General features: G+C 40.6%; 1 protein-coding gene across 5 annotated transcripts in view; it reads left to right on the plus strand.

The window, feature by feature from the left end:
• Nucleotides 1–8,544: 8,544 nt before the first annotated feature.
• The window catches only part of LOC127967910 (interleukin-1 receptor accessory protein-like 1-B), a 193,009-nt gene continuing 173,932 nt past the window's right edge, over nt 8,545–27,621 (plus strand). For 4 of the 5 annotated variants that reach the window (XM_052568669.1, XM_052568673.1, XM_052568671.1 and 1 more), the window contains exons 1-2: nt 8,545–8,935; nt 22,964–23,062. In XM_052568669.1, the coding sequence (XP_052424629.1) occupies nt 22,981–23,062 (82 nt within the window). In that variant the 5' untranslated portion in view covers nt 8,545–8,935; nt 22,964–22,980. Of the gene's footprint in view, nt 8,936–14,184; nt 14,459–22,963; nt 23,063–27,621 lie in introns of those variants that run through there. The other variant, XM_052568670.1, reaches the window with a different exon arrangement.

The following is a 27,621-nucleotide window of genomic DNA, read 5'->3' on the forward strand; positions in this document are numbered from 1 at the left end:
CTGGTTCAGGTGGAGCGGCAGTTACTACACAGAGCCTTAGTCTACCGACAACTAACACAAAATCACTTTCAAAATCGACAAAGAATCGCCTGCGATTTTAACATCAACAACCTATATTTTAACCCCGGGAAGCAATGTTTTATCGGGGAACCTTCTGGAAGCGAGATTGGGCTAGTTTTGAGAAGCAACTGGGCAGGATTTGTTGTGAAAACCTGGCAATCCTGATCTGAACACACGTACTGGAGATATACTCCTAATTACAGGAGCGTCTTTACTGATGAGATGTACATGAGTAAAGACATGCACAGCCCTATATAATAAAATGGGTAACGTTAAGTTATAGCTAGCTAATTATCAAACGCAGCTACGGTTAGCCATGACTAACATTAGCACGTTTATCGAACAGCCTTCGATACATTTCTATGTTATAACTTCCCGAAAACAAATACACAAACATATAAAACAAACTTCTAGCGAAATACTAACAACATCTAACTTGCAAGTTTGGAGTCGAACCTCATTTCTTTCAGGTCCATCAGTTGTCTCCAGCGATTAAAAGCAGTGCCGATGTTTACTCTGGTATTCTTATCGGATTTGATTTGTGATTCCGAGCGCGGTTGTTTCCCTGTAGCGGGTGTTGGTCTCTTGCCAAGGGCTTCAGCTATCCTTCCGCTCTCATCTCTGAACTGAAAGTAGTGGGCTGTACTTTCCACACGATTGACATCAGGTCCAGGTACGCCCTGCGAGTTATTCGTGTATTGCAGGTTGGCTGGTGGTTATGTTGCCCGCATACCGCCTCCCACGGCCGAAACTGGTATTACAACACCTGTCGGGCCGGGGCTAGTAATGCTAATGCTAATTAAGGTTGATATCTCTGCAGCACTATAACTTGACATTTTTTTAATGACATCATCGCCCTTATTTCTTCTCATTCTTTTGATGCGTGTAGGTCATGTTATGGATATTTTAACCTCAATTTCTGCATATGGCACTTTTAACTCTTTCCACGCCAAACACAGAATTTTCCAGGTTTTCACTGTTATACACTAGGGGGCGCTATTACGCATCTCCTGAATGAGACTAGAATCTCTTGATCAAAACCACAGACAAGGAAGACACGGAAACCAGTGATCTCATATGTAAGCATATGAACAATAATACAATCATCAACACCAATCTCGTATAAAAGAAAACTGTCTAATGCTGTGTCAGATCCAGAAAGTGGTAAAGGCCTGTGAAGCTTTGTGAGAACTGATGGAAGCCATCCACTGCAGCTTTGATTTGATAATATTACTGAATATGATCCAGATATAGTATTTGATAAAAAATTACATTTTCTCAGATTTTGCTTTAAATTTTGCTTCTTTTTTGTGAAACTTACCTACATTCAAGAGTTGATAAAAATAAAAAAAAGCAATAATTGTTTGAATCTAGAATAAAATGTGTTTGAGGGTACAGCGTCTCATCATTATTTTAATGTATTGCATGTTCAGATATTCATGCAACAAAATATTCTGGGGACCATTAAATTTTTGTGAAAATCAGCAAAACCTCTGGCAGGGAAAGAGTTAAGAAGGGAACTCTTCCATACGGAGACTCACACTGTGGCTCCCCAGACAGCAACATAGTGTTGGCCCAGATTCGGCCCACATCTGGCCCACGTGAAATCCATGCGGGCCACATGTGGGCCAAATCTGGGCCAAAAAACTGCTTGCTGTCTGGGTCTTGACTGAAATGCATGATCTGATCTGAGTGTCAAAAAGAGGAAGTAACCCCTTAGTCTCAGTGTTATTATTGCTGTCTGTCCTGAACCTGAAGCTGTCAGAAGACCCCAGAAGAATCCTGACTGCTGATGTTTGTTTTCTCTGTGTGTGTGTGTGTGTATGTGTGTGTGTCTGCTGCAGGGGAACCTACCAACAGCAGCCTCTGGCTCTGCTCATCAAGGCTTCTTAAAAATCAAGCAAAGCTTCACTTAAGAAAGCAGCACTCGTCCTCGAGCTCTGACTGCACTCTTGGCTTCGTTGTTGAAGTGGATGATACGATAATGACACGGTCTATTTCGATGATCGTTGACTGTTTGTTCTTGACAGGCCTTTCATCCTCGATAGAGACGGTGTTACAGCCATTACTCCGTCCGGTTCCTGCTGACGCTGATCAGGGCTGAGCGGCTGGAGTCAGGGGTTGGATGGCCTTCAGGAGAACGCCAGCACTGGTACTGATTTTCCCCTTACAGAAATTAACCATGGTTTTATTGTAGTTTAAGTGTAGTAATCATGGATTTTGGTTTTTATTTGTGATTAAAACCATGCTACTGTTTTTTTTTACTCATTTGCAAAACTATGCCCCTTTTTTCAAAACTTTACTCACAAATCCAAGAATTGCACACAGAATGTAAAATGCCTCTAATCTTATGCTAAATGAAGCATTGCATTCAAAATATCACAAACACATCTCAAAAGCAAACATTTGCAAACACCTTTGCCATAATAATACAGTTTTTCTCAATTGATTTGGTACATTTCTCCAAACTCAGGTAACAGCTCTCAAAACAGTTAACACAGCAAACCAAACACACTCTTATGCTGGCGAAACCATTAAGTATTCACTGCACAATGAAATACAGCATTTTATTCTAGTAATGCATTTATTAAAATTCAATATTAACATAAAAACTAACAGTGTGTTCTCTGTTGATTTTATAACAAATTCAGCTGAAGATACACAAAGAAATAAATGAAAATACATGTTTTTCATTAAGTTCTTTAATGAGAAGTTCAGGTGTATAACAATAAGTTGTCACCCCACACACACCAAAATATATATAATGCAAATAAGTACATGGGTAAATATAAAAAATAAAGTGATAAATGTACTGCATTCATTGAATCAATTATTTTATTGATCATGCCTCTCAAGTACATCTGTCCAGAGAATTTCATCAACACAGAAAATATTTTCACGAGTCATGCATTGTGGGAAAAAAAATGCCTTGAATGCTGTATACATCCTTGACATGCTTGTGCCCCAATATCTCCACAGGCCTCTTCCATCGCTTCAAGAAGACTTACTTGGTTGTAAGGGTTGCGATCATGTACTTTCCATCTCCAAGAGGAGAAGAATTCCTCAATTGGATTCAGGAAAGGAGAATATGGTGGAAGAAACACCATCCTGAATTGTGGGTGATTCTCAAACCACTCTCGCTCTAGTGCTGAATGGTTGAATTGGACATTGTCCAAACAAGTACAAAATTCCGCACCATTTGCTCCTGATCACCCTGCGGAAAGAGGATTTCATTGAGGAGGTTTAAAAAAATGTAGGAGCCTTGCTGTGTTGTATGGTCCCAATACAGCACTGTGTGCCACAACACCAGTTGTAGAAATGGCTGCACAGAGAGTGATGTTGCCTCCTCGTTGTCCAGGGACATTGACTGTAGCATGATGGCCAATCACATTTCTCCCTCTTCTCCTTTTTTTTCTTTTGAAGATTGAAGCCTGCTTCATCAATATACAGGTACTCATAATGAGTTGCACTGCTATCCAACTCCAATATTCTCTAGAGTAAAAAGAACACAAGGTAAAATATAGTACATTTGTGTTTTACAGTAATGGCATTGATTGCACTCAAGACTACTGTGAAATTATTGCTGAAGTTTGAGTTCACACTGAAGCAGCAGTATAACAGTGTGGAACAGTTGATTGTCCTGTGTTATTCTTTGATGAATTTCTTTGAGGCGGAGGGTGTTGTTCTGGACCACCATGTCAACAATGGCATGCTCTTGTTCAAGTGAAAAAAAGTATTGTTTGTCCCCCTGAATGTTCTCTAACTTAAATTCTGAAAAAGGTTTGGACAAGCAGGAACATTTACTGTAGAGATCTAGACCTATGTCAAACAAGACTACATGGACTCTCATTGTAAAAGTAGAATGATATGATATTTTCCCTCTGAAATGTACGGATAGTTGAAGCCACTGTTTATATTGGGCTGAACTCTCTGGCCAGCTTCTCTCAATGAGAGACCATGATTTATGACATGGTCAATAAGTATGACTCTGATTTCATTTGAAACACGCGTGTACCCTACCCTCATTCTACCTCACCTCCTTCCTCTTCCTCTTTGCCCTCATCTTCTTCCCTGTCCACCTCTTCTTATATTTTTTATTAACACTATACCATTGCACACAAGGTGTGCAACTGACTATTTTACAATTCAGAGTTTTTTTTGTTGTGTTTTGAAAATGGTACAAAAATGCTTGTGATCTTTGTGAAGAACAATGAAAAAGTTACAAATGTTTTTCCGGATATATTAAAGATTTGTTTGGCTGTACAGTATGTTCCCTTTTGAAAGCTTCAGTCCATGCTGCGCTGCTCAGCGCATTGGGAAACATCTTATTCGTGACCAGCTGTGATTAATGTGTGTAACACGTCAATAGAATTGACCCGGTGGTAATTTAGCCTCGGTTGATGACATCATCGGGGCACACGCCCACAACACGGGGCTATAAATAGATATGCCACAGGTATTTTGTCTTCAGATCATTCTGTGCATGTGTGCATCAGGAAGATTCTTCTCGTCGGCTACAGATCTTCGTAGGATGAGTCAACGAAATGGTATGTGTTGTGTTCCTCCATGCTCTCGTCCTATGTATGAGCTGGATACACATGTTTACTGTTTTGTTTGTTTGGGGGAAGAGCACGTGGTTCTGGCTTTAGAGACGAGCGAATGCGAGCATTGTGAACTGCTCTCAGTGAAGATGCTTCGTGCTCGTCTGAACTATTTTCAGACTGCACCCACCTTTTCATCGGAGGGCTCTCGTGCAGATTTGCATGACAAATGAGTGATGGGCTCATCCCTTTCGCTTGCGGTGCCACCGGATCTGCACATCCTCTCGTGATCTTGAAGTGCACTCCGGTGCTTTGTTGGTTCACCACGAGGATGATATATCTCTTGGGTCTTCAGGCCGTGAGCAGCCCACCTCTGAGCGTTCCTCTCACAAGGAAATGCTCGAGGTGGTTGAGGAACTGCTCGAGGTGGTTAGTCGCATGGTGGACAGGTTGCAGCTTGACTGGCCACGCAAACAAGAGACCCCCAAACGTAGTAAGCTGGAGGATAGGTTTCTGTCGGGTAGTAACCGTGCTACCCCTCGTAGGGATTGGGGACAGGTTCACCATGCTCAGCAACCCCCCAGGCCAGACATCAGGACTGTCCTTGATGAGAAGAGGAAGTCCTGACGCTCTGGCGCCCTTGCTGGTGGGGGTAGTCAGGGCACTGGGCTAGTTGCTCTGGGCACATGAGGAAGTGGTTGCTGAGCTTCGTCGAGACATGAATTTGTCTCATGGAGAAGGGCCATTGGTACTGTATTACACGGTGCCCGTCTCTCCTCAGTGCCCTCAGGAGACCTTTCTGCCAACCCTTTGCCTCGAGCTGATGGCTGATCTGAAATGTTTCCTCCATCATTTGAGGGGCTGTCATGTCCTAGTATGGGTGGACAACACCAGGTTACATTCCATGGCGTTTGAACAGACACTACTGATGGGGGAATGGAAGCTCCATCCAGAAGTAGTGAAACAGATTTGGAAAAAAAAATTTGCAAAGCAGAGGTGGACCTCTTTGCCTCCCATCAGACAGCGCAATGTCCCCTCTACTTCTCTCTGAGTCACCCAGCCCCACCTCTGGGTCTGGATGCGATGATGCACACATTGCCCAAAATGCGCCTGTATGCGTTCCCTCCAGTCTATCTGCTCCTGGGAGTCCTAGCCAGAGTTTGCCAACAAAAGTCTTGCCTCTTGCTGATAGCACCACGATGGCCAAACAGAGTATGGTTCTTGGGGATAGTATTTCTCCTCTATGGCTCGCCATGGTGATTCCGGAGAGGAGGGACCTTCTGTCTCAGGCAGGGGGCAAGATATTCCATCCCAGGCCCGACCTGTGGAATCTTCATGTTTGGCCCCTGAAGTGTACCAACTGAGAAACACAGGGCTTTTGCCAGATGTTATTAATACCATTCTTAGTGCTAGGGCTTCCTCCGCCAGACATTGTTATGCAGGTAAATGGGGTGTATTTGACAGGTGGTGTGTGGTACACAATGCAGACCCAGTCAACTACCACATTGCTTCAGTTCTGGACTTCATGCAAGAGAAACTGGCAACAGGCACATGCCCTGCTACTCTTATGGTTTATGTGGCCGCTCTTTCGGCTTGCCATGCCTTGATTGACGGGATGACACTCGGGAGACACCCTCTGCTCTCTCGCTTCCTTCATGGGGCCAGACGACTGAGGCCTACAGTGAAACCAAGATGCCTTCTTGGGACTTAGATATAGTTCTCGAGGGTCTGGTTGAAACCCCCTTTGAAACTTTAGAATCAGTGTCTGATAAGACTTCTGACTCTAAAATGGTTTTTCTCATGGTGATAAGGGGTGCCCCTTTACAACAGGTTTGTGATGCGGCAGGTTGGTCCTCTCCGCACACATTCATAAGATTTTATAGTTTGGATGTCCATGCTACTCCGGGCTCTCATGTCTTTGAGTTAACATCACAAGCTAATGTCTGAGGCCTTCTTGTGGTTTGATAGCACACCTGCACAACCTTAGGGGTCCAGACATTTTTCAAGCACAGCGACGTGGGTATTCTTGTTCGCAATGCGCTGAGCAGCGTAGCATCGACTGAAGCTTTCGAAAGGGAACGTCCCGCTTATTTAACTGTAACCTTGTTCCCTGAGAAAGTGGAACGAAATGCTGCATTGCATTGCCTTACTGAATATGTCCCAGGACTGCTCTTCAGCCAAAAATTCCTGTTGATGAACCTGTGGCGTATCTATTTATGGCCCCGTGTTGCAGGTGCGCGCCCCGATGACATCATCAACCGAGGCTATATTACCACCGGGTCAATTCTATCGACGTGTTACACACATTATTCACAGCTGGTCATGAATAAGACGTTTCCTAATGCGCTAAGCAGCACAGCATCTCGTTCCGCTTTCTCAGGGAACAGGGTTACAGTTAAGTAACCGGGAACGAACTGCTGTGATAAAATTAGGTTTTTTTTGTGCACAGTGTTTTGAGAAAATTATGCTTTTGATTTGTGATTTGTATGAAATGAAGGAGAATTTACTATCTGTTTAGGACAATTACAAAGTGTACTGATCACTGTGTTAACTGTTTTGAGAGCTGTTACCTGAGTTTGGAGAAATGTACCAAATCAATTGGGAAAAACTGTAATTCCTATTAGATGTGTGTGTGTTACACAGAGAACTGTGTGTTGTGTTTTACAAGAAGTGTTTAATGAAATTAAAAATTGAGTCGAAGTCTGATGATAAGTGTACTTTTTTGTAGATTTGTTGTGTGTCTTTAATTAAACTGTAACAAGGACACCTTCAGATAGTGTAACCAACAGTTTATATCAGTTTATAATCAAATAATATTTTTAACGAGTATCACCATATTTAAGTAGGCCTAACTAAAATAGTTTATATTTGTTATAGTTTCTTACTTTTCATTATTATAGTAATCGGTTTTATTTATGTCTACTTCGAAAAATAACTTTTATGGTGTTTTTAAACGAATGTACTTAAGCAGAAGTAAGATTGGGGCACTTTTGTCATTCATCTCTATTAAAAAGCCTTCCAATTCATGTATGCAGTATGCAAATTAGGGTGCATTTTTACGATAACTCAGATTTGATTTCTTTCCAGTTTTTACTTGGCTCAGATTAAAACCCAAGCAAACTCCTGGTTTTGAACTCCACTCCAGCGCATCTGTGTCTGGCAGGTTTTTCTGTGGATGTTTACAATTCTAGATGATGGAACGATTAATTTAGCCGCAATCAAAGCCGCGTTTGTCCCTCTTTTCATTGATTACGGAGTCACGTTTGTCCCGTGGCTCTGACACGGAGAGGACAGAGGGGCCTGGCTCTGAGGCTCTTTTCTTCGGTGTCGAAGCCCTTCATCGATATTCCTCTCACAGAAGGGGTCTCAGAGGTCCTGGAGGAATCTAACAAGAGCCATTCATGAGCCTCATGTTCCACACACACCAGGAACATCCAGGTCCAGCCATCAACCATCACAGCAGACTCGTGAGAGTAACGGAAACCTCACACCAGCGCGAGTCTGTCAGTGTCGAGCTGTGCGATGGACGAAATCCAATTAAAATGTCAAGTAAAATCACTCACTGGCTTCGTTCAGTGTCTCTGCAGAATCCTGGATCATTCTAAACATGAACTTTCAATGTCCTGTTGATGCAAAGTGTGTGTGTATAGGTGTGAGTAGATGTGTGTGTGTGTGTGTGTGTGTAGATGTGTGTGTGTGTGTCTCACCTGCATAATGGCTGCTGGAATCAGATCTTCTCCATTGGGCGGCAGTGCGCGTCTGCAGTGACTCTCTCTCTCTCTCTCTCTCGCTCCCTCTCCCTCTTTCTCTCTCTCTCTCGCCCCCCCCCCCCTCTCTCTCTCTCTCTCTCTCCCCCCCCCTCCCTCCCTCCCTCCCTCCCTCTCTCTCTCTCTCTCTCTCTCTCTCTCCACCCCCCCCCCCCCTCTCTCGAGCTCCAGCGGAGTCCGGCGGTGTTCTGCTGTGTGTCTGAGCCGGTGATGTGAGGCGCACTGCGGGCTGAAGCTGCGGGAGATGCTCCGCGATCCGCCGATGATGGAGATACTGCACCTGCTCCAGAACACACATCATGATGAGAAAACACACGTTTAACTGATGCCTCATCTTCATCTTCATCTTCGATTTGTCCTGCTCTTCATCCTCATCATCTGATCTCACTGTCAGTCTGATGGTCACCTGCGCGCCACGAAGAGGATTTAACTCATGACAGATGGATTTTTCCTCCTGATTTCCTCAGAATCCCTTCATCTTTTATTGGTTTGGGAGAACAGAAGACTGTTTCCTCAGATCCGATGGTTTCAGTCGCTCTTTGCTGATATCTGGATCCATCATTTAAGGTGAGACGATTCTAAATTTGGCACATTTATTCTCACTCATTATCTATAAAAGTTTGATGCCGACATTATTTTTTAATAATTATTTCAATGTCTTGTTGTACAGTAGCATCAGTGGAATGAATCAAATTAATCACCTCCAACGAAAAATACATGAACTTAAAAAGAAATATAGCTATATTTAATTAGAACAAATTGATTGATTCTTATGATTCGTTTATGAACACGAAGGGTTTATTCGACTGATGTGAAGGATTTGGTTTGTAATGCGCTCTTCACTGCAGAGATTTCTACAGGTCGAGTAAAAATTAAAATGAATATTAGTCAACATGAACCGCGCGCAATAATGCGTTTATAGTGTGTTTCTGCTTTAACTGTGTGTGTGTGTGTGTGTGTGTGTGTGTGTGAGAGAGAGAGAGAGTTGGACTGAATCTTCGGTAATTTATTAGTGAAATTCGTTTTCATTCTTACAGACGCGTTTGCAGCATCTCAGAAATGACGCGACAGCGGGACAGAGCCGGTGTGTGTGTGTGTGTGTGTGTGTGTGTGTGTGTGTGTGATGGAGAGAGAGAGAGAGAGAGAGAGAGAGAGAGAGAGGCGCGTTATGTGAAGGATCGTATCTGTCACCGCAGAGAGAGAGAAAGACGAGAAAATAATTCCAGTAAACTTAAAAATAAAAAATACCCAGTGAAATGAGATCACTGTCTCTCAGGTCTGCGCTGGAATATTAGCCTTCAGATGATAATTCAGCTTGTAGATTGTGTTTGTCTTGTGTAATGTCTGTCCAGGCTGGTTTGTGCAGCTGAAGTTGTGTTTAGGACGAAGTGGCTCTTTCATCACATAACTACATTTCCTCCATCATTTCAATGTTTCCTTGTGTTGTTTGGCCTCATTATAACCATCTGTGTGCTGAGAAACTGCTGCAGGATCTCAGATGGATCAGATTATTTAAACATGATGGGCAGGGAGAAGATATGTTTCACAGGAGCACAGAAAGCACATTATTCATTCATCAGACTGAGTTCTTCATGCTGTACATTAAAACAATATTTATATATTTTTAAGTTTTGTTCATAAAAATGAAGCATAAGATAGTTACCGTGTAACTAATTTCCAGAAATCCTCTGTTTGTTGGTTTGTTTTTATGATGTTTGATTTTCCCTTCATTCAAAATCATTTATTTCTTCCTTTCAGGTTTAAGGTTTAATTTTCATCTGGTTTAATCTGCTGTGAGGCCTGAGAACTGATCGGGGTCTGATCTGGTGGGGCTTGTTTCTCAGATATTAAATAGATGCCAATTACATGATTTCCTGCGATCATGAGACTCGTCAGCCTCGGGCATGAACGCTCGCTCCTGCACAGCTCATTAATCTCACATTTATATCAAAATATCAGCGCTGTAAAGACCTCATCTTGTCAGATATCTAGCTCTTGGAAAGTTTAATGCAAACTATTTCAGTGAATTAATGAAGTTGAACATTAATATTTGGTTTGATGATGCATAACATGTTGGTGGACTAAATATGTTACTGTAGTTTTAGGTCCTATTCACCATTTCTTTTTAGTTTTTAATAATTGTTTTGCCTTCACTAGTTCATTTTACATGCTCCTGCAGTGTGACAAATTAAGTATTTTCTATTTTAATTTCATCCCTTAATTACTATGAGCTCATAAAAGCTGCATGTATAATAATTATAGAAGAATTAGTGAAGTGCTGTTTTCAAACACACCGCAGGATAACGTCTATAAAACACGTGAGGATTTACTTCAGGTGCTGAGGGCAGAGAGATGGGATGTTATCAGTGATGGATTACTCATCTTGATTTTTGGGACTTCTCAGGCAACAGGGAATGTATTTAAATGTTAGGACAAAATGTTTGGAAATTTATGTTAATGGTACATTCTTATAACTCTATTAATATTTGATATACTGTATGTTCTCAGAGCCTTGAGAGAAAACCATCTCAGAAAGTACTTATGTTTGTACTCTGATGAACATTCTAAGAAATTATTAAAATTATTTTGAGTACAGATGCAGTTAATGGAATGTGTCAAGAAACATTTTTGTAACCTTTAAATAATGTTTAAGTCACCACAAGAAAACATTCTTAGAATATTAAAAATAAACGTTCAAATGACATTATATTATGTGTAACAAAATGTTGGTTCCACAAAGAACATTTCAGTCAAAGGTTCTTTAAAGAACAATCTATTTCTTTTTATAATCTGAAGAACCTTTTTTTCCCCACAATGAATCTTTTGTTTAGCAGATGTTATAGGTTCTTTATGGAACCATTTAGACAAAAAGCTTCTTTGGCATCGTGAAGCAGCTTTATGTTTTTAGAGCGTAACCCGGTGGGAAGCAGTGTTCACGACTGCTCTGGATCCGTGGATGTGATTCCAGCGTTCCTCTGTTTCTGAGGCTTGTGATGTCTCTGTGAGCTTCAGGGAATAGAAGCTCTTCCTGCTGATGATGGGATGAATTTTACTCTGGAGGAAAGCAAAGCTAATCCAAAGTCTGATTTGACATTCATCTGGAAGGAAGGTGGCAGTAATCCCTTATGAAGCTGTGTGTGTGTGTGTGTGTGTGTGTGTGCGTGTGTGTGTGTGTGTTTAATGATGGTTGTCTGTTATTTTTAGACTTTGTGCTCATGGTCAGGTACTAACGCTAAATGTAGGCTTTCTGCCTAATTCATGAAGTTCCATGTAATTATAAAATGTTTTGTAGAAACCGTTCTAGATTTGATCTAATGTGCGTGTGTTTCAAAGTAGTGAACATATGAACAAAAAATGTGAATACACCTTAGTTGTGAAATCTATAAATCACAAATGATCTTGAAAAAGCGTGCAGCTGAATGGTTTCAGATCTCCTCCCCCTAATTAATTTCATTACCTTACAATAGAGCACCAGTCAACATCCCAATCTTTAACCTGAGAATGACGAGTGGCAAGAATCGCTTTGTTTTACTTTTGTGTAACTTTTTGTCACCTGAGCTGGGAGTGCTTATTTGTTTTTTAATAATACAAACCCCAAAAGTTATATTTTGGCGACTGTAAGCGCCATTTGACATCAAACGTGAAATGAATCAGCATCAGCTGAAGGAAGTGCTCTGTCTCTGATTTCTCCCAACATGAGGACAGAAGAGCAGTCAGGGAAAAAAATGTTTTGTTTAACTTATTTAAAAAAGGTAACTCAGAAATTTCCTTGTAAATTTAAAAGTAATGTACTACTATACTAGTTACGTAAAAAAAGTAATCTGAATACGTAAGTAATGTTACCCCCAATGCTGCTTATGTTGGTGTGATTTTAACATACACTCTGATCAAATCTGCATGTTTTATAAAGGAGGCCCCTGAAGTGTGTTTAGAGAGACAATGACTCAGATATTAAAGATAAATATTCAGTTTTTAAGAAGCTAGATGTGCGTGGAGAAGCCGCCGAGGATCCTCTTTATATATCGGTCTTTGTTCTATTGTCTCTCCTTTTACAATCGACTGAAGTACAGTGAGTTTGGCTGCGACCCGTCGGCCAGCGGAGCCCACTGGAATCAGCCCACTATCGTCCCTCTCACAGTAAGCCGAAGCGTCTCTGAGTCACGAATGAGCTGGTGTTGGTGACCACGCATGAGTGGACTCTAGCATCCCATCAGCGCGGTGGGAAAGTGAGTCATCAGAAGGACTGTTCTGCGTGTTTCTCCATGTGTTGGGCTCATGCCTGGTTTCTCGCTCTGATCGTGGGAGATGTTCTGCTGGGTCTTCAGCTCAACATCACGGGACCTTCGGTCGTGTCTCCGGTCCATTCCTCATCCCACATGTAGTTCGTCTCACCAGGTTCACTTCCATATGGAGATATCTGATTCAGGGTACGGTGAACACCTGCAAGGATGCTTGTGTAGAATGTACTGTTAAATATTCAGTGTTGTATTATTTATATACACAGTCTATGCACACACTCACTATATTGCCAAAAGTATTGGCACCCCCTTCTAATGAAAAGGTTTGACTACTTTAATAATTTCCATGAGTACAAATCTTAATGTTTAAGCATAAATTGATGTTATAGGGAATTGTGTGCTTCTAATTTTATAGCACCAGTTTGGACAGGAACCTTTTCTATTCTAACATGACGATGCCTCCGTGTATAATGCAAGGTTCAGAAAGGAATCATTGACTGAGTCAGTGTGGAAGAACTTGACTGGTCTGCTGTGACTTTAAATGCAGACCTTGAGCCAAAATCTCTTCACCAAACACCAGTGACTTGTACATATGGATACAGTCCTTTTAGACACATCCAAAACTGTTGCAACGTGAATTATGTTTCCATCTTTGTTGCCACAGTCTTGAAAGTGCCTTTGTCTGTTCTAAAGAAGGAAATGTCCTAATACTTTTGTCCATATAGAGTATGTACAAGCCACTTGTGTTTGGTGAAGAGTTTTTGGCTCAAGGTCTGCATTTAAAGTCACAGCATATAATATATATTTCAAGAGCCTTAAAACCTTTTCAGTTTTGATGGGTGATACTACTGTGGCTCAAACAGTAGAAAAAGGAACTGGCAACGCCAAGGTCTTCATGGGTTCAATTCCTATGGAAAACATGAAATGATAAATTGTAAATGTGTACGTGGAACGCAGTGTAAGTCATGTAAATGTTCCTTTATAACCTCCTCACAGAACTGTCCATTTGTCCATAGGTTTTCCTAGGGGTTCTGCTGCTTTACAGTGTGCAAAATGTTAAAAAATGGTTCATTTAGGGGTACCATAGCATGTCACCTGGACATATTAGTGTTTTAAGTATATATTACTACACCAATGCAGTCAAAAACACCTTTTAGGGGTATCAGAGGCTTTCCTTTACAGGCATGTACTCCAGTGATGAGCTGTTGTATTGCCTACATTTTGGTCTTTTTTTGTGACCATGTAATGGTAAAACAGTGAAGGGGTTTGTTGGGTCAGGACTGAATATTGAATGGTCTTCAGCTGTGGAGTTCATGGGTAATGTTTAGAGTCTTATGTGTGTAATTTTCTGGGGCATTAGGGTTAGTTAATAACTTCTGAACCATTTGGATGTTATTTTATTGTCCTCTGTGTGTTTGACATGGTCTGTTAAGTGTTCTCCAGCCCTGTTCCTGGAGCCCTACCAACACTGCACACACACTTTGATCAAACACACCTGATTCAGATCATCAGACTCAAAATGACTCAAATGAGTGTGTGATAAAGAGACGCTCTAAGAACAGACCTGAGAAACACTTCTCTAGATGACTGAAAATAGTTTATTTGCTTCAGCAAATGTAATTATCCTCAGTTTAAGCAGTAGATGCCAAATACAAATGTGTTTTGATTCCTGCGGTGATCTTGTGATCAATGGATGCAGTCGCTTTGAGCTGCGGTGCTGCAGAATTCCCATCCTTTGCTCCTCCAGCCCTTATCTGTTCGTATGTTGTCATCTGAGAAGATGATGGCGATGTGGTCCAGAGCGTTTTACACATGTGATGTAAACAATAGAGCCTCAGAGAAATCAGTGCAGGTAAGGTCTATTAAACCTTGAATCACAACATCATTTTTTTATTGTAATCTGAAGTATAGTAGATACAATAAATAACCTTTCTGATGGTTAAATAAAGATGTATCAATTACAAAGTAGCGCCAGCAGGTCAAGTCAAGTCAAGTCACCTTTATTTAAATAGCGCTTTAAACAAAATGCACTGCGTCAAAGCAACTGAACAACATTCATTAGGAAAACAGTGTCTCAATAATGCAAAATGATAGTTAAAGGCAGTTCATCATTGAATTCAGTGATGTCATCTCTGTTCAGTTTAATAGTGTCTGTGCATTTATTTGCAATCAAGTCAATGATATCGCTGTAGATGAAGTGACCCCAACTAAGCAAGCCAGAGGCAACAGCGGCAAGGAACCGAAACTCCATCGGTGACAGAATGGAGAAAAAAACCTTGGGAGAAACCAGGCTCAGTTGGGGCCAGTTCTCCTCTGACCAGACGAAACCAGTAGTTCAATTCCAGACTGCAGCAAAGTCAGATTGTGCAGAAGAATCATCTGTTTCCTGTGGTCTTGTCCTGGTGCTCCTCTGAGACAAGGTCTTTACAGGGGATCTGTATCTGGGCTCTAGTTGTCCTGGTCTCCGCTGTCTTTCAGGGATGTAGAGGTCCTTTCTAGGTGCTGATCCACCATCTGGTCTGGATACGTACTGGATCCGGGTGACTGCAGTGACCCTCTGATCTGGACACAGACTGGATCTGGTGGCTACGGTGACCTCGGAATAAGAGAGAAACAGACTAATATTAGCGTAGATGCCATTCTTCTAATGATGTAGCAAGTACATAGGGTGTTATGTGAAGTGTTCCCGGTTCCGGTTTACCTAATTAATGCAGCCTAAAAATCCATATTAGTATGTTATGTGTAAGCCAGGTTAAAGAGATGGGTCTTTAATCTAGATTTAAACTGCAAGAGTGTGTCTGCCTCCCGAACAATGTTAGGTAGGTTATTCCAGAGTTTAGGCGCCAAATAGGAAAAGGATCTGCCGCCCGCAGTTGATTTTGATATTCTAGGTATTATCAAAATTGCGAACGAAGAGTTTTGAGAACGTAGCGGATGTACAGGATTATAATGTAATGGAAGCTCATTCAAATACTGAGGTGCTAAACCATTCAGGGCTTTATAAGTAATAAGCAATATTTACAAATTTATACGATGTTTGATAGGGAGCCAGTGCAGTGTGGACAGGACCTGGCTAATATGGTCATACTTCCTGGTTCTTGTAAGAACTATTGCTGCTGCATTTTGGACTAGCTGTAGTTTGTTTTCTAAGTGTGTAGAACAACCACCCAATAAAGCATTACAATAGTCTAACCTTGAAGTCATAAATGCATGGATTAACATTTCTGCATTTGACATTGAGAGCGTAGGACATAATTTAGATATATATTTGAGATGGAAAAATGCAGTTTTACAAATGCTAGAAACGTGGCTTTCTAAGGAAAGATTGCGATCAAATAGCACACCTAGGTTCCTAAATGATGACGAAGAATTGACAGAGCAACCAAGCATTACATCAGTTTTTCAAATTGGTGTGTTTCACCGGGTCGCGAAGAAATATAGAGCTGAGTATCATCAGCATAACAGTGAAAGCTAACACCATGTTTCCTGATGATAACTCCCAAGGGTAACAAATAAAGCGTGAAGAGTAGCGGCCCTAGTACTGAGCCTTGAGGTACTCCATACTGCACTTGTGATCGATATGATACATCTTCATTCACTGCTATGAATTGATGGCGGTCATATAAGTTTGATTTAAACCATGCTAATGCACTTCCATTAATGCTAACAGAGTGTTCAAGTCTATGCAAAAGAATGTTGAGGTCAATTGTGTAAAACACAGCACCAAGATCCAATAAAACTAATAGAGAGATACACCCACGATCAGATGATAAGAGCAGATCATTTGTAACTTTAAGGAGAGCAGTCTCAGTACTATGATACGGTCTAAATCCTGACTGGAAATCCTCACATATACCATTTTTCTCTAAGAAGGAATATAATTGTGAGGATACCACCTTTTCTAGGATCTTGGACAGAAAAGGTAGATTCGAGATTGGTCTATAATTAACTACTTCTTTGGGGTCAAGTTGTGGTTTTTTGATTAGAGGCTTAATAACAGCCATTTTGAAGGTTTTGGGGACATATCCTAATGACAATGAGGAATTAATAATAGTCAGAAGAGGATCTATGACTTCTGGAAGCACCTCTTTTAGAAGCTTAGATGGTATAGGGTCTAACATACATGTTGTTGGCCATTCAGCAGGTCCAATTCTTTGCAAAACACAACACACAGTTCTCTTGTTAAACACACAAAAAAGCTTACAGGAATTAATATTATGGCAAAGGTGTTTGCAAATGTTTGCTTTTGAGATGAGTTTGTGATATTTTGAATGCAGTGGTTCATTATGCAAGAGTTTAATTTTGTGTGCAATTCTTGGATTTGTGTGTAAAGTTAGTTTTGTAAAATGTGTGTAAGCTGTTAAAAAAACTGTAATATAATCAAAAGAGCCAGTAGGTGGCAGCAAATTACTTTCTTAATGAGTGAGTCAATGAATCATTCATTCAGTCGATTTGTTCAAACTGCCAATTAATTCAGAAACAATGCAAGTGTTTTTTTGAATGGCTCACTAAATCGACTCACTTGATTAATTGAAAATGGCAGATTCAATCACTAATGAATCACAACTTCGTGTTAATCAGAGACTTTCAACAGTTCTGCTGTGACTTTGATTTCAACTATTTTCATTAGCAAAACAGACAATATTGTGTCTAAAATTTAACCCAATATAAACTTCTTGGTCACTGAACTGTTGTGAATTTTAGTCTCTTATAACTGCATTCTAATAGACTCCATCACACAGTCATGTTCATCAGACAGTGCACTATGGACAGGTCTGGACGGGGTGGCTGTGTTACATGCCTTAATCATTTAACACATAATGCTTTCCAGAATGTATTGCACCAAACTGACTTAATAAATTGGTTGCCCTATTATGCTGATGAGGTATTAAGGTCAATCATGTATATTTAACCAGTGGACCTCCTCTTGTTAAGAGAGAGATATTCTGTTTTTTTCACTGAATGCTAAAACATTTATTCTGTGAAGACCAGGAATGTTTTACCTCACAGAGTCTAAACAAGACATAATGTGTTCGGTTTACTTGGGAAAAGATGTAAAGAGAAAAGCTCTGTAATTTCCATACTCGCACAGAAAGAAGATGTATTCTCAGCATCACAGATAAGCAGCGGAAGTGAAAGGAGGGTCGGACGCATCTGTCCCACTGCTGTAGGACGCGTGCGATTCGTGCTAAACACAGAGTGTAATGGGCCGTAAAACCGTACAATGACTGAATTTCAATAGTGCTGTGTGTTTGGAAAGATTCGGGTAGGATTCTCTTATCTTTTATTAAACACACACCGGGCATCCTGACAGTAAAGAAGTGCCTCTCTCTGCAGCTCTTCTGCATGCGTTAAGCATCACAAGCGCATTCTCCACCTCCAGAGTCTGACGCACAAATGCAGAATCACAGATCATCATTATCATCTGCCTGTCTTTCCTTCTTTCTAGACCACTGAGGAGCTGTCTGGCCTGAGTGTGTGTGTGTGTGTGTGTGTGAGTGTGTGTGTTAAATGTTTGAGGGAGACACATCAGAATCGAAACATGCATACAGAACCAGCCCCGTCCTGAAGGCGGCCAATGAAACTATTAGAGTGTCATTGATTGTAAAGAAAGACACAAACACACTTTACTGTTGGTTTGTGCTGTTTTAAACCTTAAATCAGCGGATCTAGTATTGAACTTTTGGACCGGGATGTTCTCGCCTCCCTACTTCATTCTTTGACATTCACTCTTTTTGGTGCGAGGAAATTTATTGAAACTCAGAGATTTTGAGTGAATGGATATAGATGACTGGATTAATGGATACATGGATGAATTGATGGATATATAAATTGATGAATGGATGGAAATATACAGAGATGGATGGATATATAAATGGAAGAATTGATGGATGGATATATAGATGGATGAATATATATATATATATATAGATATATAGATAAATGAATGATGGATGAATGGATATATAAATGGATGGATTGTTCTCATTTGTAAGTTGCTTTGGATAAAAGTGTCTGCTAAATGACTAAATGTAATGTAATGGATATATATATATATATATATATATATATGAGAAAGAGAGATAGATGGATGGATTGATGGATATATAGATGGAGGAAGGATATAGAGGTGTATGGATATATAGATGGATGGATGTGTATATATGGATGGATGGATACATGGATGGACGGATGGATATATAGATGGAGGGATGGATGTGTATATATGGATGGATGGATACATGGATGGATGGATGGATGGATGGATATATAGATGGAGGGATGGATGGATGAATAGATAGATGGATTTATGCATGGATGTTGATAAATATTAGTGTGGTTTATTTTACAGGCTTTATCTGTATCACACAGATTTCAGTTGGAGGGATTAATAATATACGAGTCCTTTTATGTTTCTGCAGATTATTGCTTCAGTCCAGAGGCTTTTACCATAACGCCACTTGATGCCACGACTCGTATGTAGAAACTGAGACGACAGATAATACAATGTTACACAGAACATAACACAGTAACACATAAATTCATAATATTAACAATCACTGCATCATATAATGTTAAGCAGGCCAGTTTCTGAAGTAAATGTATACAGAAGTGACCTTGTGTTTCAGTGCTTGATTCCTGAGAGCTGTGTCCGTTGGCTGAGAGCAGCTCTGTAAATGTGTTTCTCTGTTAGATCTCGGGAGCGTGAAACCCGTCTAACAGGATGGTATCAGGTGTGTTAGTCCACGGTGAAGGCTCGTTAGCGCTGGTCAGCAGGAGAAGGAACACGAGTCCAGTGGCACGCACCACTCAAACTCAATAAAGCTTACTGACACAGACGGACAGCGATGCGTAGATCAGGATGTGTGTGGCTTTTGTTCAGAGGCACTGATGTAAAATGAGCCTTGGCCACTATAAAGCACATCTAGAGTGGAGTTTCCCAGCCTTTTCTGGGAGAAACATCCACTGAGTGCCACGCTTGAGGGAGAGAGTGTTATTTGATGATTGCGTGTGAGGTAAGTCACGCGACAGATGTGTTCTCTGGAGAGAGCACTGCTTTATGATTCACACGCTCAATAACAAATCCTCTCTGTCTGGCACTCACTCTGCTTGTCTCTGAAATGACAAATGACTCTGATTTATTATTGTGTGAAACAGCAGATTTATTTACAATTTGTATTTTAAAATAAATGGCTTTGAAATAGTAAAAATGAAATAAAAGATTCAGTGTTTGAAAAGTTGAGTAATCATCAGTCTCTTCTAACTGCAGTGTAACAGTCAAGTCACATTTATTTCTTTAGTGCTTTGTACAATACAGATTGTGTCAAAGCAGCTTCACAGTGATGAACGGGAAAATACAAACACAAAATTGTGCTATTGATACACAGAAATGCCGTCCGTGTGCATACTTCACACCGCTAATACTATCCACTGCGTATCATATGCACACACAAGTCAATTTCTGTTTATTAATAGTATGCCAAATAGAAACACCCCTTGTGCTTTTGATGCACACTTTCATGAGATCTTGTTGGAAAATAACAAAATCAGGTCATATTCAGACTGTGCTGTAAAGACAGTAGTGTCATTATTCAGCTCAGTTCAGTTCAGATAGAGCTGTGCGATGATGAATCGTATTATAATCGTGATCAATTATAGAATAATTGCTGGTGTGATTCTTACCTTCTATGGTTATTTATCCTTAAACAAGGTTTTCTCTTAAATTGATTAATTCATTCTCCAGTATCTTTATGTTATCTATAACAAATATCTAAACATTCTTAAATCAATATACTGAAGATGCAAAACATATTTTGGGAAATTCATAAAAATTATACATAAAGACAGAGACAGAGTACAGAGATACTGAGTGAGATCCGCTTTTGCAGTGTGTTGGTTGTGTATGTATAATTCATAGAGTGTGTGTGTGTGTGTGTGTGTGTGTGTGTGTGTGGAGGTCACGGCTCTGCTGACCTTCAGTCAAACGCTCATCTGTCAGCGTGACTGTAATGCTCCTCATCTGAATAGAAACGGAGGATCACGTGTCTCTCTCTCTCTCACCTCTCAGATGCGCTTGCAGATAATGCGAAACAGAATAATTCAGGGCGCAGCAGCTGAGGTTTTGCGTGGGTGAGCTGAAGGTAGAGAAGGAGGCTCTCGCTACAGTTTCTCTCAAATAGAAATGTTAATGACTGGCAAAGGCAGCTGGCACATCAATTTTTCATCCAGTTCCACAAACAGGAGAGAGAGAGAGAGAGAGAGAGACAGTGGAACCTCTAGACTCTTCTGTTTGGCACCATCTCTAAATGCACAACAGAACTTGGCTAAATATAATAGGAGCTAAAAGAAGTGAAGACAAGCTAAAGAGGCAGAGGAGTGATCTGATGTTCTTCTCTCGTTCCTTTCCTGAGCCAGAGAGACTAGAGGTGGTCTGTGAGTGTGTTTTTGGTTGGAAAGCAGAATGGTGAAGTGCAGATGAGACTAAAGCATCAATCTGAAGCCTGCCGCAGCAATCACAACTCCAGCGTTTCCCTGGAAACAACAGAAGGATGCTGTGCATATTCAGATGCTGCATGTGTTCAGTGCTCAGAACGTTGTGTTGTTGATGGTGAATTCTGTGGAATCTCTAAAGCCTTTAATCCGTGTTAATGTGCTCCGCGTCTCTGATGCATTAGATGCGATCCTCAGATCATCTGCAGCCGCACACACTGGAACCATGGGAAGCTACAAAGTGTTACAGTATGTTTGGCAAGCGCAGAGAACACACTTTATACTTTGGCTTTGGTGCAATAAAGAGATGAGATGAAGAACTGTTTGCAGGACGAACCCAAACCAATGCAAACCAGCCTGAAGATTGATGTTGTTCCTGATGGTTCTTCTGTAGCGTTGGGTTCTGGTGACTTACATTTACTGCAGTCATTTAGCAGATGCCTTTATACAAAGTGATTTACAGATGAGGAACATCAGGTTCTTCTGTTCTCTCTCCATCTCTCAGTTCAAGCAGCTTCACTGGCTCGCCAAAAGTACACTTTACATTGCTAATGCATTAAAATGACAGAAAATGAATGTCAATCATTAGATCAGGTGGATTAGATTCAACAGTATACAAGGAAAAAAATGTAAATTATGTATGTGTGTGTGTGTGTGTATACTGTGTGTATGTGTATGTGTATATATATATATATATATATCTCTCTGATACACAGAAGCAGTCATCAGTACCACAGGTATATTTGTAGCAATATCCCCCAAAAAATCTATCTGTCAAAATTATCGATTTTTTTCTTTTATGCCAAAAATCATTAGGATATTCAGTAAAGATCATGTTCCATGAAGATGGTTTTAAACTTCCTGCCATAAATGTATTAAAACTTCACTTTTGATTAGTAATATTGCTAAGAATTCATTTGAACAAAAACAACGATACTGGATTTTGGCCGATAACTGATGCCAATATATAAATATATAATTCTCTCTTGTGCAGAAATTATAAGCAAAATATTTGTATCTTTGATTAGTTTTTTATACAGATATTATTTGTTAGAATTAAATAAACAACACTAAAGTTATTTTATAATGACAGTGCATTGTAGATTTGAAAATATCTATAAATAAACTATATTCAATCAAAATCTAGAGTGTCGTGAATGTTCATAGTGACGTTTATTGGTGGATTACTTTTCCTGATCCATGTGGGGAAATTACTCTGCATTTAACACACCCCCAGAAATATATGTACACACACTCTTGTGTAATGACCACCATCTGTTCTTTCTTACGAGTTATTGTCTCATTGATTTTCCTAATTTGTCTTCATGAGGGCGTCCTGTTGGCGTGTGGATGTCATTTCAGGGCACGTCTGCAGATGTTTGCAGCATATGATGTGTTCTGGCTGGAAATATTGGACAGGGAATCAGAGATCTGTGGCTTCTCTTTTGGCAGGCGCTGGGTTTCTGTGGGAACTCTTGAACAAATGAGATGTGGACACAGAGATGGACGTCTGGTGTGTGTGTGTGTGTGTGAGAGAGAGTGTGTGTGTGTGTGTGTGTGTGTGTGTGTCTGTGTGAGAGAGAGTGTGTGTGTGTGTGTGTGTGTGTGTGTGTTTGTGTGAGAGAGAGTGTGTGTGTGTGTGTGTGTGTGTGTGTGTCTGTGTGTGAGAGAGTGTTTGTGTGTGTGTGTGAGAGTGTGTGTGTGTGTTTGTGTGTGTGTGTGCGCGCGCTGCATACTGAAGACCCCAGCAGTGTACACAGAGAGATAAACACACATATAAAGCAGAAGAGACTGAGGTGGTAGATCAGGTGCTGTCTGACGTGATGGAGTGTGACGCTCGTTTGTGTTTGTGTTTGTGTCTCTGCAGGAGACTCAGCGGTGAACATGAGATCACGGGTTCCTCTGCAGATCCTGCTGTATGCCACGGTCATCAGAAGTCTGAAAGTGGTGTCCAAGCGTGGCTCAGGTAAGAAACACCTCACCTTCTTCGTGATCGTGATGTCCTCTGCTGGTCAGATCGTTGGACCGCCGACTCCTTCTAGTTTGTGATTCTGGAGACAGAAGTAAATCTTCTTCACTGCTTCTCTGAAGTGTTTTTCAGTTTCTCGCTGTTCTCCTTCAGATCCGTGTGTTAGTCCTGCTCAAGCTCTTGGGTTGTGTGTTCAGGATGTCCTTCTGAAGGTTTTCTCAAGGCATCAGGTCGTGAAGTGTGTGTGTGTGTGTGATCTGAGCTCATTCACATCTGTGTTCATCAGACACAGAGCTCCTCTGCGTGAAAGTGTTTGCATTATCTGTTGCTCTAATAATACTCTGTATTGATGTATTTTAATTTTCCTGTGTCTTGGTGAAGCAGATTCATATGTATGCTCATGGATTTTGATTTTTTATATTATGCAGACAACATGGAAATGCACCTTTATATTTAAAGCTGTTTCTTTAATTTGTTCTTGGATGGGAACCCTGTGTTTTTGTTCTCAAACTGGCTTTAGTCCAAAGTTTAGTACTGTTTGAAAGAGATTTTCTGCTGTATGTATAAATGTAGGAAAGTTATAATCTCACTTCCTGTATGTCTGTCTGTTTCCTGTTGGTGCAAAAAATGTATTCAAAATGAGTGTTAGGGTTATGATTTGGTGTTTATTACAGGCTGTACCTAAAAACAGTGTAAGTCTGAGGAATAGAGGTTTGAGATCATCGGAGTGAGGACAGTCTTGTTAAATGAGGACATTCTGTCCGGTCCTCACTTTCTGAGAAAAAAAGAAGAATCATCTGTTTCCTGTGGTCTTGTCCTGGTGGTCCTCTGAGACAAGGTCTTTACAGGGGATCTGTTTCTGGGCTCTAGTTGTCCTGGTCTCCGCTGTCTTTCAGGGATGTAGAGGTCCTTTCTAGGTGCTGATCCACCATCTGGTCTGGATACGTACTGGATCCGGGTGATCCAGGTTAAAGAGATGGTTCTTTAATCTAGATTTAAACTGCAAGAGTGTGTCTGCCTCCCGAACAATGTTAGGTAGGTTATTCCAGAGTTTAGGCGCCAAATAGGAAAAGGATCTGCCGCTCGCAGTTGATTTTGATGTTCTAGGTATTATCAAATTGCGAGTTTTGAGAACGTAACGGACGTAGAGGATTATAATGTAAAAGAAGCTCATTCAAATACTGAGGAGCAAAACCATTCAGGGCTTTATAAGTAATAAGCAATATTTTAAAATCTATACGATGTTTGATAGGGAGCCAGTGCAGCGATGACAGGACTGAGCAATAATGGTCATACTTCCTGGTTCTAGTAAGAACTCTTGCTGCTGCATTTTGGACTAGCTGTAATTTGTTTACTAAGCATGCAGAGCAACCACCCAATAAAACATTACAATAATCTAACCTTGAGGTCATAAATGCATGGATTAACATTTCTGCATTTGACATTGAGAGCATAGGCCGTAATATAGATATATTTTTGAGATGGGAAAAATGTTTAGCAGTAAGAAATTACTCGTCATCCAGTTTTTTTATGTCGACTATGCATTCCATTCTTTTTTTCAAATTGATGTGTTTAACCAGGCCGCGACGAAATATAGAGCTGAGTATCTTCAGCATAACAGTGAAAGCTAACACCATGTTTCCTGATGATATCTCCCAAGGGTAACATATAAAGCGTGAAGAGTAGCAGCCCTAGTACTGAGCCTTGAGGTACTCCATAATGCACTTGTGATCGATATGATACATCTTCATTCACTGCTACGAACTGATGGCGGTCATATAAGTACAATTTAAACCATGCTAATCCACTTCCATTAACGCCAACAAAGTGTTCAAGTCTATGCAAAAGAATGCTGTGGTCAATTGTGTCAAACGCAGCACTAAGATCCAATAAAACTAATAGAGAGATACACCCACGATCAGATGATAAGAGCAGGTCATTTGTAACTCTAAGGAGAGCAGTCTCAGTACTATGATACGGTCTAAATCCTGACTGGAAATCCTCACATATACCATTTTCCTCTAAAAAGGAATATAATTGTGAGGATACCACCTTTTCTAGTATCTTGGACAGAAAAGGGAGATTCGAGATTGGTCTATAATTAACAAGTTCTCTGGGGTCAAGTTGTGGTTTTTTTTATGAGAGGCTTAATAACAGCCAGTTTGAAGGTTTTGGGGACATATCCTAATGACTGAGGAATTAATAATTGTCAGAAGAGGACCTATGACTTCTGGAAGCACCTCTTTTAGGAGCTTAGATGGTATAGGGTCTAACATACATGTTGTTGGTTTAGATGATTTAACAAGTTTATACAATTCTTCCTCTCCTATAGTAGAGAATGAGTGGAACTGTTCCTCAGGGGGTCTATAGTGCACTGTCTGATGTGATACTGTAGCTGACGGCTGAATGGTTGCAATTTTATCTCTAATAGTATCGATTTTATAAGTAAAGTAGTTCATAATGTCATTACTGTTGTGGTGTTGGGAAATGTCAACACTTGTTGAGTCTTTATTTTTCGGTAATTTAGCCACTGTATTGAATACATATCTGGGGTTATGTTTGTTTTCTTCTAAAAGAGAAGAAAAGTAATCAGATCTAGCAGTTTTTAATGCTTTTCTGTAGGATAGGTTACTTTCCTGCCAAGCAATACGAAATACCTCTAGTTTTGTTTTCCTCCAGCTGTGCTCCATTTTTTCGGGCTGCTCTCTTTAGGGTGCGAGTATGCTCATTATACCATGGTGTCAAACTGTTTTCCTTAACCTTCCTTAAGCGTAAAGGAGCAACTGTATTTAAAGTGCTAGAAAAGAGAGAGTCCATAGTTTCTGTTACATCATCAAGTTGTTCTGAGGTTTTGGATATGCTAAGGTATTTGGATACATCAGGAAGATAACTTAAAAAGCAGTCTTTTGTGGTAGAAGTGATGGTTCTTCGATACTTGTAACAAGAAGTAGAATTTACAATTTTGGCTATATGAAGTTTACACAGAACTAAATAATGGTCTGAGATATCATCACTTGGCTGAATAATTTCAACACTATCAACATCAGTTCCATGTGACAGTATTAAATCTAGAGTATGATTTCGACAATGAGTAGGTCCTGAAACATGTTGTCAAACACCAATAGAGTTCAGAATGTCTATAAATGCAGTGTGGAGAGAGGGGTGTGGGTGTGTGTGTGTGTGTGTGTGTGTAGAGAGGGGTTTGTGTGTGTGTGTGTGTGTGTGTGTGCAGAGAGGGGTTTGTGTGTGTGTGTGTGTGTGTGTGTGTGTGTGTGTGTGTAGAGAGGGGTTTGTGTGTGTGTGTGTGTGTGTGTGTGTGTAGAGAGGGGTTTGTGTGTGTGTGTGTGTGTGTGTGTGTGTGTGTGTGTGTGTAGAGAGGGGTTTGTGTGTGTGTGTGTGTGTGTGTGTGTGTGTGGAGAGAGGTGTGTGTGTGTGTGGAGAGGTGTGTGTGTGTGTGTGTGTGTGTGTGTGTGTGTGTGTGTCAGTCTGTTGTCCCGCTGAGGTCCAGGTGGCTGGTGTCTGTGGGATGTGTCTCTGCTGTGATCAGGACTAATCTGTGTCGGCGGGGAACACTCTGAAGGTGGAAGTGCAGGTGAACATGATGCTTACAGTAAGATCCCTGAGGAACAACAAACACGGCCTGATGGGAGATCCGTCTGGTCCAGGATCAGCTCGTGTGCCTTTACTCCAGACAAACGGCTGCTGGACAGTAAAAGCACAGGATGTGACCTTTAATGGTATTTACTTCCTCTTATCTTTCGAGTGAAAGGTCAGGTATAAATCGACCCATTCATCACGCATCTGTGAATGATGAACATCATATACGTTACACACACTGTGCTTATTTTATGCTATAAATATAAATATGCAAATAGCTCCAGTATCTTCTGAAGGGCAGTAATAATAAAGAACTAAGAACAATACACACTGATCTTCCTGTTTAAAGACTCTTAATGCAGTGTGTTTGCATCCTGAGCTGTGTTTGAGTCTCTCAGTCGTTCTAGTGAGAAATACATCATCTCAACATCATTAAATTACTACTGAGAAGAGATCAGATGTGCAGAAGATGATGGAGGAGGGTTTTCCTCTCGTGAACAACTATCACCAGACATCACAGATCATCGAGTAAACGCCACAGTATTAACAATCTGAGTCCTTTGTGCTAATTAAATTAAAGAGATTATTCAAGGAAGGACTAAAAAATAAAAAAATAAGCGTATCTTTAAAATTTTGCAGATACTGGGTGTAAACTTACAAACACAATTGTATGTAAGGGTTAATGAACAGGACGATAATAGAGGACATGTGAACACGGAGCTGAAGGACATCGATTGAACTGTAAAGTGAAGGATTATTTGTCTGAGGTCCGTAAACCAAACAGTGAACAGAGAAAGAGAGCGTGTTGAATGTGAATGTGCTGTTGTTCAGAGCAGCATAGAGATGAACGTGTGTTTGTGCAGAGGGATGAGAGATGTACAGCAGAAACACTGATGTTGTTTTCAGCTTACACGTGTGTTTTCACGGAGCAAACGCACAGCTCTTCATATCTGCACAGA

This window comes from Carassius gibelio, chromosome B11 (genome assembly GCF_023724105.1).
Source record: "Carassius gibelio isolate Cgi1373 ecotype wild population from Czech Republic chromosome B11, carGib1.2-hapl.c, whole genome shotgun sequence".
NCBI lineage: Eukaryota > Metazoa > Chordata > Actinopteri > Cypriniformes > Cyprinidae > Carassius > Carassius gibelio.